This window comes from Sminthopsis crassicaudata, chromosome 3 (genome assembly GCF_048593235.1).
Source record: "Sminthopsis crassicaudata isolate SCR6 chromosome 3, ASM4859323v1, whole genome shotgun sequence".
Lineage (NCBI taxonomy): Eukaryota > Metazoa > Chordata > Mammalia > Dasyuromorphia > Dasyuridae > Sminthopsis > Sminthopsis crassicaudata.
In genome coordinates, this window is record NC_133619.1 from 243,049,604 (window position 1) to 243,068,432 (window position 18,829).

At 37.2% G+C, this 18,829-nt stretch overlaps 1 protein-coding gene across 2 annotated transcripts in view; it reads right to left on the bottom strand.

The window, feature by feature from the left end:
* The window catches only part of NIPA1 (NIPA magnesium transporter 1), a 46,457-nt gene extending 33,437 nt beyond the window's left edge, over positions 1-13,020 (bottom strand). Inside the window, exon 1 of one of the 2 annotated variants that reach the window (XM_074300305.1) lies at positions 12,715-13,020. In XM_074300305.1, the coding sequence (XP_074156406.1) occupies positions 12,715-12,871 (157 nt within the window). In that variant the 5' untranslated portion in view covers positions 12,872-13,020. The remainder of the gene's footprint in view (positions 1-12,714) is intronic. The other variant, XM_074300306.1, reaches the window with a different exon arrangement.
* Between the last annotated feature and the right edge of the window lie 5,809 nt (positions 13,021-18,829).

Genomic DNA, 18,829 nt, shown 5'->3' on the forward strand with positions numbered 1-18,829 from the left:
ACAAATGAGGCAGAAAATAGTGTTGTTGTTTTTTTAATCTAGTAGGAAAACATATCAATCTGGGAGGGAAAGATCCTCAGGATTTCTGGTTAAAACAGAAACAACTGCTATTTACATTGTTAGGCTCTGTATAGCAGGCCATACACCCTCCCTCCCCTTTTTTCATTTGTGCAATTAGAATTGGAAAAATTGAGTTTAAAAAGAAAACTTTAAATCGTGAAGCTCCGATTTCCCTTTGCATACCATTGTGACAATGAAGGATAGAAAAGAAAAACAGGATCCAGGCACTTGCCTCTCTAACTTCATCCCTGACCAAAAAGTAACCTGGCAAAAGAATTATTGTCAAGGACAATCTCGTGTCCTGCAGTTATGTCCTCCATATCTACTGGTCCTACTCTCCTGATACCTTTCTTTGAAATAAAGGTAACAACAGCTGCAAGACTAATTGCACTCTCGCTACTGTATTTTGCTTGCTAAAAATCTTATATAAACTCTGTGCCTCAGTTGCTCTGGGCAGAATGCTTTGGAAGTATATTCCCATTTTGGTCACTTAGCTTAAACTCTCCACATTAAAGATCAAAAACAATCTCTTCTCGCCTCATTTTCTCTAGTGTCATGATATTTACTCTAAGCCATCAGAGTCAGTGTAAAAGAATTGAGGGGTATAAAGAATTTGTATCGTATAGGCACAATAGTTTTACATTAATCCTTCAAAAATCACACAGAAATTTCCTCTACTTCTCTCCTAGTGAAAAAGCTAGCTCTTGCTCTAACTGAATTCTTGGGTTATTATCCTTCTGTTTCCAAAGGAAGACTAAACTATTTTCTTGCTTTCTTAGTAGCTAGAAAAACAAAGGCCCTTTTTACCCTGATGTCAGTCAGATCTATCTGCCAAGGGGTGTTAAATTAAAACTTCCCTCTTCAAAGTCAATTTCAATCATGAATTGATGGCATACTTCTGTCCACATATTTCCTCTACATGTTAGCTAGCCTGCTGAGTTTCCTTAATCTCAGTTTAGCAAGAGTTCTATTCCCTTCTTAACCTATGACCAATTTTCCTTGTCTACACAGGCTCTTCCTGGTCTCTACCATTTTTGGCTCTTTTAAAAACTCCCTCCATCACCATCCTATCTCTGAAATCATCACTCAAAAATCCCTCTTTCAGACAACATTAACACAGTACCATATGGTGAAAGACTCTCTACTCTGGCCAGTCTCTCTGATTTTCCCCCATGCTGAAACACTCTCTTCCAATCTGACTAATCTCCCTGCTTCCTTTAAGTTTCTACTAAAACTTCACTTTCTGAAGTGTGTGAGAATCATAGCTCACAGTATGAAAGAATTAAAAGAGATTCTCTTAGTCACAATGGAATAGCCTCTTAAAGAGTCTAGCAATTGGACAGAATTGGGGGAGTTTTATATTCGGAAAATTTGAGGCTTGACTAGCAGACTAACAGCCTACATGGAGAGAACAAGGTAAAGGTAAGAAAAGAGCCAAGATGTATTTTAGAAAGATATTGTCAATTAGGATGGGGTTTTTGCAGGGAACAAATAAGGAGACACAGAGAAGAGATTTTATTGCTCCATATTCCTTAGCTAGATATGCGGTTTTTGCCCCTGGATTCTGACCCATCATCTCCCCCTTTCTGTAATTTGGGGAGAGGAAATTCTAGGAGCAAAGGCTGGCAACCTATCACTTCTTTCTGTTAATTACTTCCTATTTATTATTTATTAGCTTACTTTTGTATATATTTGTTTTTATGTTATCTCCCTGATTAGACTGTAAGCTTCTTGAGGGCAGGGGCTCCCCTATTAGAAAGGGGAGTTTCTTGATGGGGTAGCTAGTAGAGAGAAAACCAGTCCTGAAGTCAGGAAGATCTGAGTTCAAATCTAGCCTGATACCCTTACTAATTGTGTGACCCTGGCCAAGTCACTTAACCCTTTCCTGCCAAGGTTTCCTCATGAAAGCTGGAGAAGGAAAATGGCAAACCATCCTTTGCTAAGAAAACCCTAAATGGGGTCCAGTTGAACACAACTGGGAAAAAACTGACTGAAAACAAGCTCTTTGAGGGCAGAGAACTTCTTTTTATACCCCCAGGACTTAGTACAGTACCTGGAGATGCTTAAGAAATGTTTACTGATTGACTGGTGGATGAATCTCCAGACACTATCTAGCCACTCCCTTCATTTTATAGATAGGGAAAGTGAGAAGTGGTTTATCCAATAGCACATAAATGATAAACATCAGAGGCAGTTTATGGACCCAGATCTTCTGACTCCACAGAAAGTAAGCCTTCTGCTGTATCATGTTGCCTCCATCAACTATAGTTACAGTTTAATACCTCTGGCTTTAGCCAGAGATGTATGTGTGCCATTTTGAAAAAAAAATCTATTTTTGTGTGCCTTTATAGTCTGTTGTCCCTCCCACAGTCTCATCCAACATGGAATCAAAAAACAAACAAAACCCTTATAAACATGTGTAGTCCAGTAAAATAAGTGCCCACACATTGGCCATACCTTAAAATATACGTATGTCTCTGCATTTTAAATTCATCTTATCTGTCAGGAGGCTTCATCTTCAGTCTTATTCTTAGGGTATAATATTACATTAATCAGAATTTTAATATCTTTGAAGATTGTTTTTTCCCTACACCTATATTGTTATTGTATAATTTGTTCTCCCTACTCAACTCCACCCTTTTTTAAAGATTTCCCCAAAACTGGATATACTCAAAAATCTACATATAATATTAATACTTGGGATGGGTTATTTTTTTTAATGTTTAATATAGATGTCATCTGTAAAGATTGGTAGCTTTAAATCTGTGATGCTACAATGTGATTTTTGCAGTGTTACTTCTCAAATTACTCCAGTTCCCTCCTGGAATGCTGGTTCGTGGTTCTGTTTTTCCTCCTTGTTTGAGAAATCTTTGGAAACTAAGCTAAATCTGAGCATAGCAGTTTGAACTGTCAGACAAAGAAGTGTTTATAGAAAACACAAAAAAGATTTGTAGAAATCATCATGCCAGTAATGTTGGCGTACATAAATTTTATGCCTAAACATCTAATATTTAGATATAAATCTATGTGAAAAATTTCCTTGTAGCATGTATTTTCAATTCTGCATATATGCAAATATATCTGGGATTTATACTAATCTTAATCATCACAAAAATAAAAAACAGATCTTCCATTTAGATATGGTGCAGCCAGTAACAAAAGAAATGTCTGCTTATAACAAAGAATGGAGAATGAGAGACACTCAGTCCTTTAAGAATTAATGCCTTTCCTTCAAAAAGATTTTACAAGTTAAATAGTCTTTCTTAGCTGAGTCCTTAATAAAAAAAATCCCCAAAACAATTATTTGCTTCCTGATGTTAATATAGCTAAATATATACTATAAATATTATTTATAGATACAAATATTCTCAATTAATAGATGGATTTCTCAGATGAACTCATGAAATTCTATTTTATCTATATTTTGAACGAAGTACTGGAAATTTAAAAAAAAAATTCATGGATATTCAGGGCTCCTGGGGCAAACTCCTCAACCATCTCTATGGACTTTTTCTTAACCAGAATCACAAAACTTGTGTCAAAGGTGTAAGGAATTACTGTTTTGACTTAAAGTTTAAGTGTTTTGACTTAAAAGGATTTGTAGTCTCTCAGTTATGGAGAGCAGATTTATAAATCTTAGTTAAAAGACTAAAAAATATAAAGAAAGATTTGTAAAAATTATTTTTAATTTTTTAAAAACAAAGATTATCTCTTCCTCCCACCTTTGCCCCCCTGCCCAATTTACAATGCAAGAAAAGCACAATTCTCTGATATAAACACATATAGTCAAACAAAAATTGCCACATTTTTGTTGTTTAGTTATTTTGGTCATGTCCAACTTTTTGTGACCCTGTTTAGGGGTTTTCTTGGCAAAGATATTGAAATGGTTTGCTATTACCTTATCCAGCTCATTTACTGATGAGGAAATTGAGGCAAATAGGGGTAAATGACTTTCCAGAGTCATACATTACTCATGTCCAAAAAAATTATGTTTCATTCTCCATCTTGAGCTCCTTACCTCTCTATCAAAGATCTTCAATCAAGACCTTCTATCAAAAAGTGGGTAACCAGGGCAGCTGGATGGCACAGTGGATAGAATACGGATCCTGGAATCTGGAGGACCCAAGTTCATATCGGGTCTCAGACACTTAAAACTTCCTAGCTCTTTGACCTTAGGCAGGTCACTTAACTCCAACTGTTTCAACCAAAAAATATGTGGGTAATCTGTTTCATCATAAGACTTCTGGAATTATGGTTGGGAATTATGTTGATCAGAGTTTCTAAGTCTTTAAAAGTTCAATGTCTTTATAATATTGTTAAACAAGATTTACTTTGCATAACTGACTAGACCAGGAAACATGGATAATACAGTGAAAAGATCATTGGCTCTGGAATTAGAGTACCTGAGTTCAAATTCAACCCCTGAGGCTTACTATGAACTTGATTTTAAGTAAATCATTTAACTTCCCAGGGTCTTAGTTGCTTTATTTGTAAAATGAAGTGGTTGACTTCCAAAGTCTTTTTCTAGTTCAAAACTAAATGGCACTATGAAATAGAAAAATGAATTTAAAAGGTCAAAAGTAGTGGTTCTCAAAACTTTTTGTTCTTAAGATTCCTTTATATTCTCAAAAATTTTAAGGTCTCCAAAAAGCTTTTGTTTATGAAGATCCTATCAATATTTACTGTATTAGAAATGAAAGATGAAAAATGTTTAAAATATTTATTCATTTAAAATAATAATGAAATCTACTATTCAATAAAACATTTTATGAAAAAATAATTTTATTTTTTCAAAAGAAAACAAGTTTAGTGAAAAGACACATTATTTTACACATATTTGCAAATTTCTAACACTTGGCTTATTAGAAAACAGTTTGATTTTCATATTTTTTCCTACCTTCAACCTGCTGCAATGTTGTTTTGGTTAAAGCATATAAAAAACTGCATTTCACATAGATATATATTTAGGAAAGGGCTAGCATAATATCTTAATATTATTATGGAAATATGAACTTTTAGACACCCCAGAGGTCCATGGATCACACTTTGAGAATTGTTGGTTAGATTAAAACTGGATTTTGTAATCTATTTTCAATTCTATTATATATAAATAAGGATATGTTACTATTTGTCTTTAAGGTATATGTTCTACTAGACATATGTTTATTTAAATTATTTGTTTTTTTCAAAGCCAATATCTGTAGCAGAAGCTCTTATTTTCCACATACTATTGTCTCTTTATGGAAAGATGATCCATCAGGACAGGGTGAGGCACTTGGAAACCTCTGACATCCTCCAAGCCATTGACAAAAGCTGATACAGAGATCTCTTCTTAGTATGGGATAAAGATCAGATGGTATTAGATCTAGCAGCAGCCTTGGATACTGTTACTGTCCAGTTGGTTACTGACAGGTTGGAAATTCCTACTGGGAACAACTGAGTTCCATTTCAGAGATTCCAGTCTTTCTTCTAAATAAAGACCTCTAAGTAAAAACATTAGTTGCATTGAGGTTTTATAATATCCAGAAATGTTTTCCTATATTACCTCTTTTCATTCCATAACATTTTTTTTAAAGACAGGACCTCAGAACCAGGAGATTATACACGGCAACAGCAATATGGTGATCAATTCTGATGGTTGTGGCTCTTTACAACAGCAAGGTGATTCAGGTCAGTTCCAACAGTCTTGTGATGGAGAGAGCCATCTGCACCCAGAGAGAGGACTGTGGGAACTGAGTGTGGATCACAACATAGCATTTTCACTTTTTTGTTGTTATTGTTGTTATTTGCATTTTATTTTCTTTCTCATTTTTCCCTTTGATTTGATTTTTCTTGTACAGCAAGATAATTGTATAAATATGTTTATACATATTGGATTTAACATATATTTTTACTTAACATATTGGATTACCTGCTCTCTACAGGAGGGTGTGGGGGGAAGGAAGGAAAATTGGAACACAAGGTTTTGCAAGGGTTAATGTTGAAGAATTACCCATGCATATTTTGAAAAAAGTTTTAATTAAAAAATAAAGAGAGGATTTGTGATTTCACTGGAGTTGGAAACATTTTCTACTAATAGAGTTGGGCAACTCAATCTTTAAGAGAATTGATTGGTAATATTGAGAGGTTAAGTCATTTGCCTTGGGCCATATAGCCAAATAAAGTCCTGAAAAGTCAGACAATACTGAAATGTTGCTGTTGTTTGTCCTTCCTTCTGGAAGAGGACCACAACCTCAGGGAGGGGATGCAGTGATGTGCAAGTGAATTGGATTTGAGTGATGGAGGGCTGTGCAATCTTTCTCCTCCAGAGCCATCTGGATCCAGTGGGCAGACATAGATCAGGAGATCTGATGATGGCCTGGATACAATGGGAGACCTCGGCCTTTTTAAGCTAAAATCTTCAACAGGTCTCAGCAGGCCACATCCATTCAGTGATTAAGACTAGCGACTGAGGCAAAGAATTTTCTCTTTCACTTACTCTAAAAAAAATCTAAATAAATAAAGATGTTCTTACTGAAACAACTCAACAACAAGAACAACTACCACAAAATATAGCCAGTAAACTCAAAGGTAGGACTCAAACCCAGGTTTTCCTAACTGCAAAGCCAGCTGTCTATCCACTAGACCGTGCTGCTTCTGACTTAATTTATAGGACCTAAAAATAGGCCCAATAACAAGTTGACATCTATTTATAACCATATCTTTTCCTATCATTTGTCTGAACCACATTGCTCAAAACCTCAGCTAAAAAGATTCAATTATCCTTTCCATATTAAATTATACCATATATTTTTCTAGTGTTCTTATTGTTTCTGTTTAGTCTTGCTTGACTCTTCATGACCACACTTTGAGGTTTTCTTGGCAGAAATACTGAAGTGGTTGGCCTTTTCTTTTTCTAGCTCATTTTGTAGATGAGAAAACTCAGACAAACAGGGTCTTGCTCAGGGTCACTTAGCTAAGAAGCATCTGAAACTTGATTTGAAGGCAGGATGATGAGTCTTCCTGACTTCAGGTCCAGCACTCTTTGCTACTTCGCTACCTGGATTTCTGGTGTTATTATTATATTGCTATCTAGGTGAAAGTCTTAAATTCTTAAGATTCATGTTTTGGGTAAAAGTTTTAAATTCATAATAATTATCAAGATCACAGTAGAGATCACACATAATTTTAGGAAATGTCTGACAACACTTAAAAGGGAGAGACCTCAATTCTAGAATTTGTTTTCCATAAAGGAAAGGTACTTTTCTAAATATGTTCAAGTATGATAATTTTTTAAAAATGGAGATATATAAAAAAATCAATGTTTGATTATTCAGGGACTGATTACTCACGCATACTTTTCTTAATAACTTCATTATTCATTAACTTAAACATCAGGGCATAAGGTAATAAATTGAAAATAAATAAATAAAATTACCAGTCAATATTATTCATCCTTGAATGAGTAAATATTGAAAAAAGTATTGAAAGAGCAGATCCTGAAACTTGGTAAAAGATGTTTGTATTATCTGCCCATTTAAAATCTCGTGTTCTCTCTTACTTATTAGTACCAATATAAAAATTTCTTAAACCTAATTGCTTTGTATATATGCCTAAATGAGTCAGTAATCTAGAAGTCAGGGAATTTGAAACTTTTTCCACTTGCAACTCCTTTTAGTCCAAGAAATTTTTAGGCAACCCTGGGTATATAAGTATATAAAATAACTACACAAATCAAATGTTTGCTGTTAATAAATCATAAAGAAATTTACTTTTAAAACAATTTTAGTATGCATATAATTTTACCATTTATTAAACACAAAAGCAAATTTGTATACTAACGAAATAGATGTGTTTATTTTTATGTAAAGAATTAAATCTTGGTAGAATATTTGATACCTTTTGCTATTGCCAAATTTTTTGCAACCCCCATATTCAGTTATGAGATGCCATGTGGGGTCATAACCACCCAATTAAAGAAGCATTGATCTAACACATGGTATCTTGAAATCAATAACTGTGTGTGTAGTTGTGTTTTTAAATTCTGAAAGATGTACAACTGAGCAAAAAAAAAAAAAATCCAACAATGTAGTTTGTCAATTTCAAGTCTTATCTAAAGGTGTTGCTATCACTAACATAAGCAAAATAAATAGACAAATAGATATCATACAAAGACATGATGGACAATGAAAGAATGTCCTAAAATCTTGAGGCGGCAATCATGGAATCATAGATTTGGAGCTAGAAGAAAAAACCCTTATTTTAGAGTCATCTACTCCAACCCCTAATTTTATTGACAAGAAAAGTCATATTTAATCACACACACACACACACACACACACACACACACACACACACACACACACATAGGGATTAAACAACTTGTGCAAATTCACAGTGGTAGTTGATGGCAGATTTATAATTCCAAAATCAGCTTTGTTTCCAATGTATCAATTACTGATATATGACTATGAGTTACAGCTACATCACTGGGTTCCACATTCAGCTTTTACATCCTTGTATACAGGATGAAATCCATTCACTCTGAGATAGAATTGTTCACTCTAAATAAGGATGACTTTATCACCTGCCTAAAGTATTACTGTCAAATGTATTTATGTATTTAAGTGTATTTAAAGATCTCAAAGAAGGCATTCATGGGCCATAATTCTAGAAACTAAAAATAGTACACTTACATTCTAGAATCTGACTAATCAAACTAATTTAATTACTTTGGCACCTCATGACTTTGAGATAATTGTTCTCCCTAGGCATTTTATAAAATCTGCTGGAATATTGTTACTAATCCTATGAACTGCCAAAAGCACAGAGAAAACAACAAGTACTTCTGTAAGAAACTTCTCTTATATTGGAAAGTTTTGGCTTTCTCTTTAGAAGACCAAGCCGTGCTGGCAAAAAACTATCTCTTCTTTTAATTTAATGTTTTTATTTTTGTTTTACCCCAGAGGAAAATGCAATGGATTTGTGGGTTGGGTTTTGTGGTGGTCTTTTAAAAAAATCATAAAGCTGGAAGGGGCATTAAAGGCTAGCTCAACCTTTACCCGAAAGATTCCCTACCATAATAATCAATCAATAAATATTTATTAAGCATCTACTATGTGCCAGGCATTGTTTTAATGAGCACTGGGGATACAAAAAGAGGCAAAAGGGGGGCAGCTAGGTGGCTCAGTGGATAGAGCACCAGCCCTGAAGACAGGAGGACCTGAGTTCAAATATGACCTCAGACACTTAATACTTCCTAGATGTGTGACCCTGGGCAAGTCACTTAACCCCAATTGCCTCAGCCAAAAAAAAGAAAAAAAAAAAGAAAGGAAAAAGAGGCAAAAGGTAGTCCCTGCCCTCAAAGAGCTTACAATCTAACTAGGGAGACAACATACAAACATTATATACAAATCAACATACAGGATAACTAGGAAATAATTAACAAAGAAAATAATAACAAAAGTCTGCTGGAAGACTACTAACCCACCGGCACTTTCTACTTCTTGAGGCAGTCTATTCCTAGATTTGAACTCAAGAAAATGAATCTTCCTGACTTCAGGCCCAATATACTATCCATTACCTAGATGCTCAATTTTTTAATTTTTATCTGCTACATCACAGTGCTGATTCATATTGACTAAAAGCCCTCAGATCTTTTTCAGACAAACTGCTAAGCTTTCCACATAGTGCACTTGTGAAACTGGTTTTTTGGACTTAAGGGTAAGACTTTATATTCATCCCTACTGAATTTTATAGTATTCAATTTGGTTCAATGCTCTACCCTGCCAAGGACCTTTTCAGAACTTGACTTATTCAATGAATTAACCAACTCTACGACTCTACCAATTATATGCCACTAGAAAATTTAATAATAATCGGCAAATAACAAGAAAATGTAATCATTTTAACAATTTCAAAACTAATAAAAATTGCAACAGACAAAAGAGCTAAAAAATTTCAGTTCTGGTGGGTTTGGGGAAAGGATGACAAAGATACAGTAATAACACATGAGGAACCCATCCTAGAGCACAACTTCTATCTCTTGCGGTGATACTTAATGAAGCAAAGATAGATAGACACCCCCTTTTCAAATAATATCTGTTCTCCCTTTCTATTACTATTACTCTTATAAAAGTGATGGGTGTTGAGTGGTTGCTCTCAGGAAAATTTGAGTTTCTTTCCCATAGTTTTATTGTGGTCTTCTCATAAAAAATGTGTCAAGAAGCAGTTTTTATTTTCACAAAGTTCTCCTGGGGCCTACTCAACAGTCTGGCCCTTGAGCAGCATGTCAATCACTTACTTCAGTTTTGGTAAACCATGTTAAAGTCCTATTATAGCAGGGGCTCTCAAAATATGGCCCGGGGGTCAGATGCAGCAGCTGAGGACCTTTATGCTGCCCACCAGGTTATGGCAAATGGGCTGAGGGGCAGAGACAGAGTGTGAGTTTTTGTTTTTACTATAGTCCGGCCCTCCAACAGTCTGAGGGACAGTGAACTGGCCCCCTATTTAAAAAGTTTGAGGATCACTGCCTTATAGTGTCATATTGAGATTTGGAGGTGACTGGGTTCTCAAAGCATTGCCAGCACAAAGAATCCAGCCCATAAGTGTTGTTTCAGAACCAGTCTAGGCAAGAGGCTCATGATTAGAAGCCATAGATACCTACTAAGGTAGTAATAGGTTACAAACTACATCCATGAAGTAAGTTCAGCAATGAAACAGCTGATTCTCAAAGTATTAACTATTAAAGCAGGTGAATTTCAGGCTTCCCCTTAGATAGAAGACTATAGCAATTATAATAGCTAATCTTCATAAAAATTTGCAAAACAAATATTTTACATATATTACCTCTTTTCATCCTGATAGCAACCCTGTGAATATGGTGCTATTACTACTATTCCCATTTCACAGATGAAGAAATTGCCCTGCCCAAGTTCTAATAGAAATAACCACCTGAAGCAATATTTAAACTTAAATTTTCCCAAGTACAATACTGTACCATTCACCTGTCCAGGTGGGGTACATAATATAAATTAGTATTAGTGGGGTGGATTTGATATAAATAGTAGACTTGACCAGGAGCCAAGCTCTCAGACAAGAGGTTCAAATTGCTCCTCTACAAAATTAATCCGCACCAGGTACGGGGAAAAGGAGAACTTGATCTGCAACTCCAAGGTTAATCTATCATCCTGAACTATAACTCTCATTTGTCCAGATGTCACCAGGAATAGCGGTGCCAGGATTAATAGGAACAAAAAGCTGATTGACAGGTCTGCCTGAAATCCCAACAGCCTTAAAATTAAATGGCCATAGTCACTGGAAGTTTCTAGTCAGGATCCAAACAATACTATGTCTATAGGGCTCTCCTCTCCCATTATCTAAGTAATACCAAAATGTTGCTAATAATTTTCTCTAAATGATTAAAAGTTTGGAGATTGACTATGAAATTTAAAAGTCTGCTAATAATTTTGCATAACCCAGCTTTAAAGAAAAGTTTTTAAGTCAATAACATTTCTTTAACGTGAAAGTAATAAAAATTCTGGGAGTGAAAATGGTTACTTTGTAAATCACACTCCAGGCAGGCCAGAGGTGGAATCCAGTAGACAATAGGTTTGGGATCAACAAAATCGCTTCCTTAAATGGAGACTACTGTATGTCATTCTCTCCAAGCCTACTCCTCCTCCAGATCTTGAATGGAAAACGATTATTTTCCGCCCTTTGACGTTTTGAAAGGTGATATAAAACTGTGGCTGAAACACTTAGGAGAATTTCATTCTCAGATAAAGGTTAACCGCCTCCCGATTGAAACTAGATCACCAGCAGAAAAGGAATAGAAACATTTTTAAAATGCACTTTCCTCTCATTTTCCATGACTGGAGGCGGGACGGAAGAGGGGAAAGCAGGTATTTGGGCAGATGGAAGAGTAACTTTAAAGTTTGTTGGAATAGAAGATTCGCTATAATGGACATGACCTCTGGAGGGTTCTTCACTAGTTTGATTCTCTGTTCTCTGGGGGTCAGTATTATTGACGAGTCACCCCTTAATATACATACCCACAGCGCCAGAGGGATCTAAACTCTAATTAGTGCTTTAAGTGAAAATATATATTTTTAAATTTTTACTCAAATTCTTCTCCAAAACCCCAAGCTGTGTACTTGCTGTCTACAAACCAAACAAAAAAATTATAAACTGAGCCGAAGCAGAGACCCTGCCCCAATAATAATGGGGCGGGGGCCGGGGAAAGTGACTAGGGCCACAGGAAGGGAACAGGGGTTAGTTACTGGTCCAGCGGAGCAGGACCTCGGAGCGGCGCGAGCCGCGGCTCTGCAGCAGGGGTGGGTCGGCTGCGCTCCTAAGTGCGGATGGGCGCTGCAGCTCCATCCCTGCCTCTGCTGCTCACGCTGCACTTAGCCCATCTTCCGCAGGGGTGGGCGCTATGGACCACTCAGGCTACGGGGGAAAGGGTGACAGCATCACCCGGAGAAGCATCAGCCACACAGGAGGATACTGGGGGAGGGAGGTGCGCAGAGGGAAGCATCTCTAGGTGGCCCCAGGCCAACCCAGACAAAACGGTTTTTAATAAACGCTTCCTCGCCGAAGCGTTCATCCCAGACAATCCCACCCCGCCCGCTTCAAAGGCGCCCGCTTCAGAAGCACCGCGTTCCCAGTCCGTACCTCGTCTCTTTGCCCTCACGATGCCTTTCTTCTGAAGCACGAACGTGGATCCGTTCACCAGACTGGAAACCACCGCCACGCTCAAGCCCAGAGACACGGCGGCGGGGCTGGGGCTGTGCGCCCCTTCCCCGGCTGCGGTTGCCGTTGCAGTCATCATCTTTGCCCAGCAGAGACCGAGCTTCCTCCCGACTTGCTGCCGAGAGCTGCCCGGGCGCCCGCGCCTGCGCACACCGCTGGCATCACGTAACAGCCTGGCTGGATGAATTTTTCTTCTGCTCCGGGTTTTAGCAGCCACTGCGAGGGGAGGGAATTAAGCAGGAAGAAAAGCAAAACTTTGGGTTCAACGCAAGGGTAGAAGGAGGAGGGGATGCGGGCAGCAAAGAGTGAAAAAGGAGCGCGAGCACCTGCTTTGTATTTTTCCAGGATGAAAGTCATGATCTCTAATTAATATTTATGGAGTATAACAATAATAACAACAATAACAATAGCAGTCAATAATAGCTAGTATTGTTATAGTGCTTAAAAATTTGCAAAGTGCTTTACATAAAGTATTTCTTTTGACCCTCATAATAATCCGAGAGGTAGGTGCTATTATTATACCCATTTTATAGATAAGGAAACTGAGGCTAACCTAAGTGATGTCCAGAGTTACAAACGACGGGCAGAGTTTCGATCTTCCGAACTTCAGATCCAGCAATGGGGAGTGGGGGAGGGGAAGATATATTAGTGAGGACCAATGTCATAACAGATTTTGGTGGAGAGAAATGGTTTTGTTTCCTCAAATAGAACTTAGGTTGAAGTCAAGCTTTAGGGAAATGTTCTGAGAAAATGTGGAAATTATATGTTTTTGAAGAATGGGGAAGTTGAAATTTGGCATATCCAGAGAGGAAACTTTTCCTGGAGTAAAGAAGAGATAATTTACTTCTTTAATGTTTTGCTGTTAAAAATATTGTAAGATAGGTAGTGAAATGGTATAATTCCTATGTGACAGATGAAGAAACTGAGACTCGATGTCTTTCCTATGGTCATACATACAGTCAGGAAGTGTGAAGTAGCAATCGGTGTCCAATGAGGTAATCCTAAATTCGAGTTACCGAAATATACTCTGGACGCTGGGTTATTATGAAGGACAGGACATAGCCTAGTTGATGCAGAAGCATTGAGATTTGTCTTTTTGGAATAAAAAAAAAAAGGTAAGAGATGAAGTGAAAAAATGACAGAGAGGGACAGTTCGGAAGCCTGGAATGAAGAGTTTAAGTGGGAGGCAGATGACAATAGAGAAGTAATTGGATATTTCTAAAAAGTAACATGACTTAATTCCTCAAGAAAGATAAATTTGACAGTCTTGTTTCCAACTGATTTATCAGGAAGAATTGCCATGATCCCGTTGGAAACCCAGAGTTAATATATGTAAATTAGCATGGTAGTCAATATATAAATGGCCACTTCACCATTTAGAGTGGTTTTATTTGCTGTGAGGTGAAGAGCCCTACAAGAAGATTTCAAATTGTTGTTAGTCATTTTTAGTCATATTAAACTCCTTATAACCCCTTTTGAGATTTTCTTGGCAAAGTTACTAGTCAAATATTCGGTCTGACCAATGGGAAAATCCCACTCATACATTCCCCCTTCAGCAGGCCAGGGAACTCACTCAACTGATTAACCAGCATTGCCCTAATAAGGATATTTTACAAGTACTTTCTAAAGTGTGTCAACAAGGGGGAAAAGTATGATGTTTGAAAGGGCTGACTGGTTTTATCATGACATACAGGAAAACTATAAGAATTCATTCAGCTTTACATTACAAGGAACAATGATTAATATACTGTCACTGGCCTGTATGTTTGGACTTACAATTCAAAAGTAAGTGACTGTGTCTTCAGAGACAGATGAACTCCTAGAGTTAGCTAGTCTTAGCTAAGGACCGTCTGAAACAGGGACTACTGAACCAAACACAAGACTACTTTCCTTTCAGTACTGCCTGATAAATAAATATCCTTCCAATTTCATGTGGAAAATATTCTTATTTTTCTTTAAGATGCTTTTGTCAACAATAGTCAACATATATATATATATATATATATGTGTGTGTGTGTGTATATGTATACATGGATATGAATATAGAGAAATATGTTTATATATGTATACATATACATATACATATAAACATATGATGTAGTAGAGGATGATCAGGACATTCTTGATCACAAGATTTCCTTCTCCCCATTGATAAAATTATAGAAGATAAGGAGAAGGTAACACAAACAATAATATATTAATATCTTCAACAAAATGCAAAGAAATGTCTATACTTTGTAAGATATAAAGATTTTTTTCTTTTTTTTTATTATTATAGCTCTTTATTTACCAGATATATGCATGGGTAATTTTTCAGCATTGACAATTGCAAAACCTTTTGTTCCAACTTTTCTTCTCCTTTTTCCCCCCCCCTCCCCTGGATGGCAAATAGACATGTTAAATATGTTAAAGTATATATTAAATACAACATGTGTATACATATCTATATAGTTATTTTGCTGTACAAGAAGAATCGGATTTTGAAATAGTGTACAATTAGCCTGTGAAGGAAATCTAAAATTCAGGCAGACAAAAACAGAGGGACTGGGAATTCCATGTAGTGGTTCATAGTCATCTCCCAGAGTTCTTTTGCTGGGTGTAGCTGGTTCAGTTCATTACTGCTCTATTGGAACTGATTTGGTTCCTCTCTGTAAGAGGCCTTTAAATGGGTGCCACAGCGCATCGGGAGATTGAGGCCCTGAAGTAATTTCTGTGGATATTAGGACTGCCCTTGGGCAGGATCCTGGCCATATTGAGATAGCTTCGTAATGGGTGACTCTCTCGCTGATTGGCTGTGTGTGTGACCTCACAGGCCCTATGTAAGCCCACTGCAGGCAGCAACCGCCCTCTTTAACCTCGTGCTGTTCACCCTGGCTCCCTAGCCTGGGTGGCCAAGCCAAGATGGATAGCCAAAAGAGGTAAGGGTTTTGGTAGTGAACACATGGGTCTTCTGACCAGGTGTTCACTCGGGAACCAACAAGTCAGGGCATCAGTCAGGGCATTATGTGAGTAGGTATAATAAAGGCTTTTAAGATTACACGTGGTTGTTCTTGAGTGCGCTACTGGTTATTAAGCTATAGATTCAAGAGATTGTGGCCAGAGACCTTAGAAGGCCTCAGAGGAGGCGAGCCGGGTAGAGTTCACACTGCAAAGGACAGTGGTCAAAGGTACTCTGGTGGGTCTAGGACAGACTAGTAATTGTAACTGCCAGGAGAGCACGTTATACCTCTCCTTGTTGAAAATGGCCTCGTCTGTCAGAATTGATCATCATATAGTATTGTTGTTGAAGTATACAAAGATCTCCTGGTCCTGCTCATTTCACTCAGCATCAGTTCATGTAAGTCTCTCCAGGTCTTTCTGAAATCTTCCTGCTGGTCATTTCTTACAGAACAAGAATATTCCACAATATTCAAGATATGAAGATTTCTGCTCAAATTTGATGAAATTAGAGGAAGATTAAGTCATTTATCACAATCTTGATGGCCCTTTTAAAAACTGATAAATGCAAGGATTCTCGACTTTTTTTTCTGTGCATCCCATACTATCTTGGCAGTCTGATGAATCCAATGTATTTCTTCTCAAAAATTTTAAAAATGTATTAAATAAAAGAAATACTTTTTCAAATGGAACCAATTTATTGAAATATAATTATAGAAATTTTTTAAAAATTTCATAGATCCCAGGTGAAGGCCCCTGTGAATAATCTAGGTAGGAGACAGTTCTGAGGAATTTTAAGTTGTAATTATGGAGAAGTAAATCATTCTGGGCCATTCAGAGCTGAAATTCAGAGAGAAACAAGTCCAGGGAATTCAGCTGAGAGGACTTCTCAGCAGAGATGCTGTGCCCAGAGGAGCAGCATAAGGACCCCAGTTGAAGGGAAGGACATTGAGGATTTGCAGTGCCAGAAACATGAGTACCTGGGCCATAGGTTCCTTATGTATGTGTTTCTCTATTAGAACATTTTATGAATACAACCGCTCTTCCCATTGATACTCTATGTAGTAGAGTTAGAATACAGTCCAGGATTATGAGGGAAGTACACCAGTAGGGACTCATGAGCTATTATTGTTTTAAGAGTTCAGATAGACAACTCTGATGGATGTGTCTCTTTTCAACAATGAGATGATTCAGGCCAGTTCCAATGGTCTTGTGATGGAGACAGCCATCTATACCCAGAGAGAGGACTATGGGGTCTGAGTGTGGATCACAAAATAGCATTTTCACCTTTCTTCTTGTTGTTTGCTTGCATTTTATTAATTTTTTTTCCTTTTTGATTTGATTTTTCTTGTGCAGCATAATGTGGAAATATGTATAGAAGAATCGCACAAGTTTAATATATATTGAATTACTTGCTGTTTAAGGGAGGGAGTGAGGGAAGGGAGAGAGAAAAAAATTTGGAACCCAAGTTTTTGCAAGAGTGAATGTTAAAAATTATCCACATATATATTTAAAATAAAAACATTAATAAAAAAAGAGTTTAGATATATAGAGTACCTTGAATTTGGGGATAAATGCTTTCTTAGAACCTACCCTTGTAATTTTAGTTAGGATAATATCCTTGGTAAGGTGGCTAAGGAGGCTGAACCCTAAAGCCTTGGGAATGACAATGTCCCCCAGATCACTAGCCCTGCTTCTAACTTAGCCACAGCAGTCATCATGCTGGGGTACAATCCCTGTGGAGATGAAATCCAGTAACTTTCTGTAGGAGCTATCAGCTCTACTGCTTCAGCAACTACAGCTGCTAAAGAAAGATCCCTGCAAGAAAGCTCTTGTTTAAAGGGAGCTTTTGCTCCTTTTAAAGTCCTTTGCATTCATTTAGGGGAGGGTGTGAAAGAAGGAAGGGAAAAGTTTTTCAAGGGTCAATGTTGAAAAATTATCCGTGCATATTTTCCCTCTGAGGCAATTGGGGTTAAGTGACTTGCCCAGGGTCACACATCTAGGGAGTGTTAAGTGTCTGAGGCCAAACTTGAACTCAAGTCCTCCTGACTTCAGGGCTGGTGCTCTATCTACTGTACCATCTAGCTGTCCCCATATGTTTTTGAAAATAAAAAGCCTTAATTAAAAAAAAATAATGCTGTATTTAACCTCAAAATTGTCTTTTGCATGGTCATAAGGCTCAGTGTCTGAAATGAATAATTTTATCAAAGTGACATAAGGAAAATGCAATACCACATGCTTTGCCATTGTACCCCAATAGTTATGGGATATTCAGTTTGACTTGCAGCTGACACCCCCCCTTTTGAAAGTTACCTTCTTGAGAGCAGGATCTCTCCCTCACTTAATACAATGCTTTGAATTTGCTGTCCTTTGTTCATGAAGAGGACCAAATGACATCTCTATGTTAAGTTAGTGGGTCTGATTGTAGCCTAACAAACCAATACGAGCTCAGAATGCTGTACCACAGGTCGGACACAAATAGTCCCTATGAACATTTGGGGTGACTTCTCTAATTTTGCACATCTCACATGTCTTCTGAGCCAATTCAATTCTGCTTTGTTCATAGAATACAGAGCCTTTGATAAAGGCATGCACAAAAGTACCTATTATTTCTCTAGAGTGTCAATGTTCCTGAAAATTGTAGCCTACCTTTTCATGGAAGAGGGTTTGCCCAATGAGTTTTAAAATTTTTCACACATTCAAGAAATAAGATCTATCTAAGAAATAAGATTGTGTGCTTGGATGCATACAAGAGTAATCATAGAAGCCAAAATAAACCAATGGAAACATTAGTCAAAGTTTGATCATGCTGTCAGTGCTGTTTTTCCAGTCCTTTAGCTATCTTTCTTTTTCCAGGTTATCCTACCTGCCTTTTCTTGTCTCAGGCCTGGTACTGAATCCAAAGTTCTATTTTTAATTACACTTTTCTTTTCAGCTGTTGTTAAAACATGGAGAACTGGAATTTTCTCATTGAAACTCATAACAGTGTTGAATGTGCTCAATAGTGTATCACAACTGAAGTTAGAGAGCTTTTGGAATGGGACAGCAAATAATATAACAACTTTTGACTTCGTAGTCTTGACTGAGAAAACCCAGAATT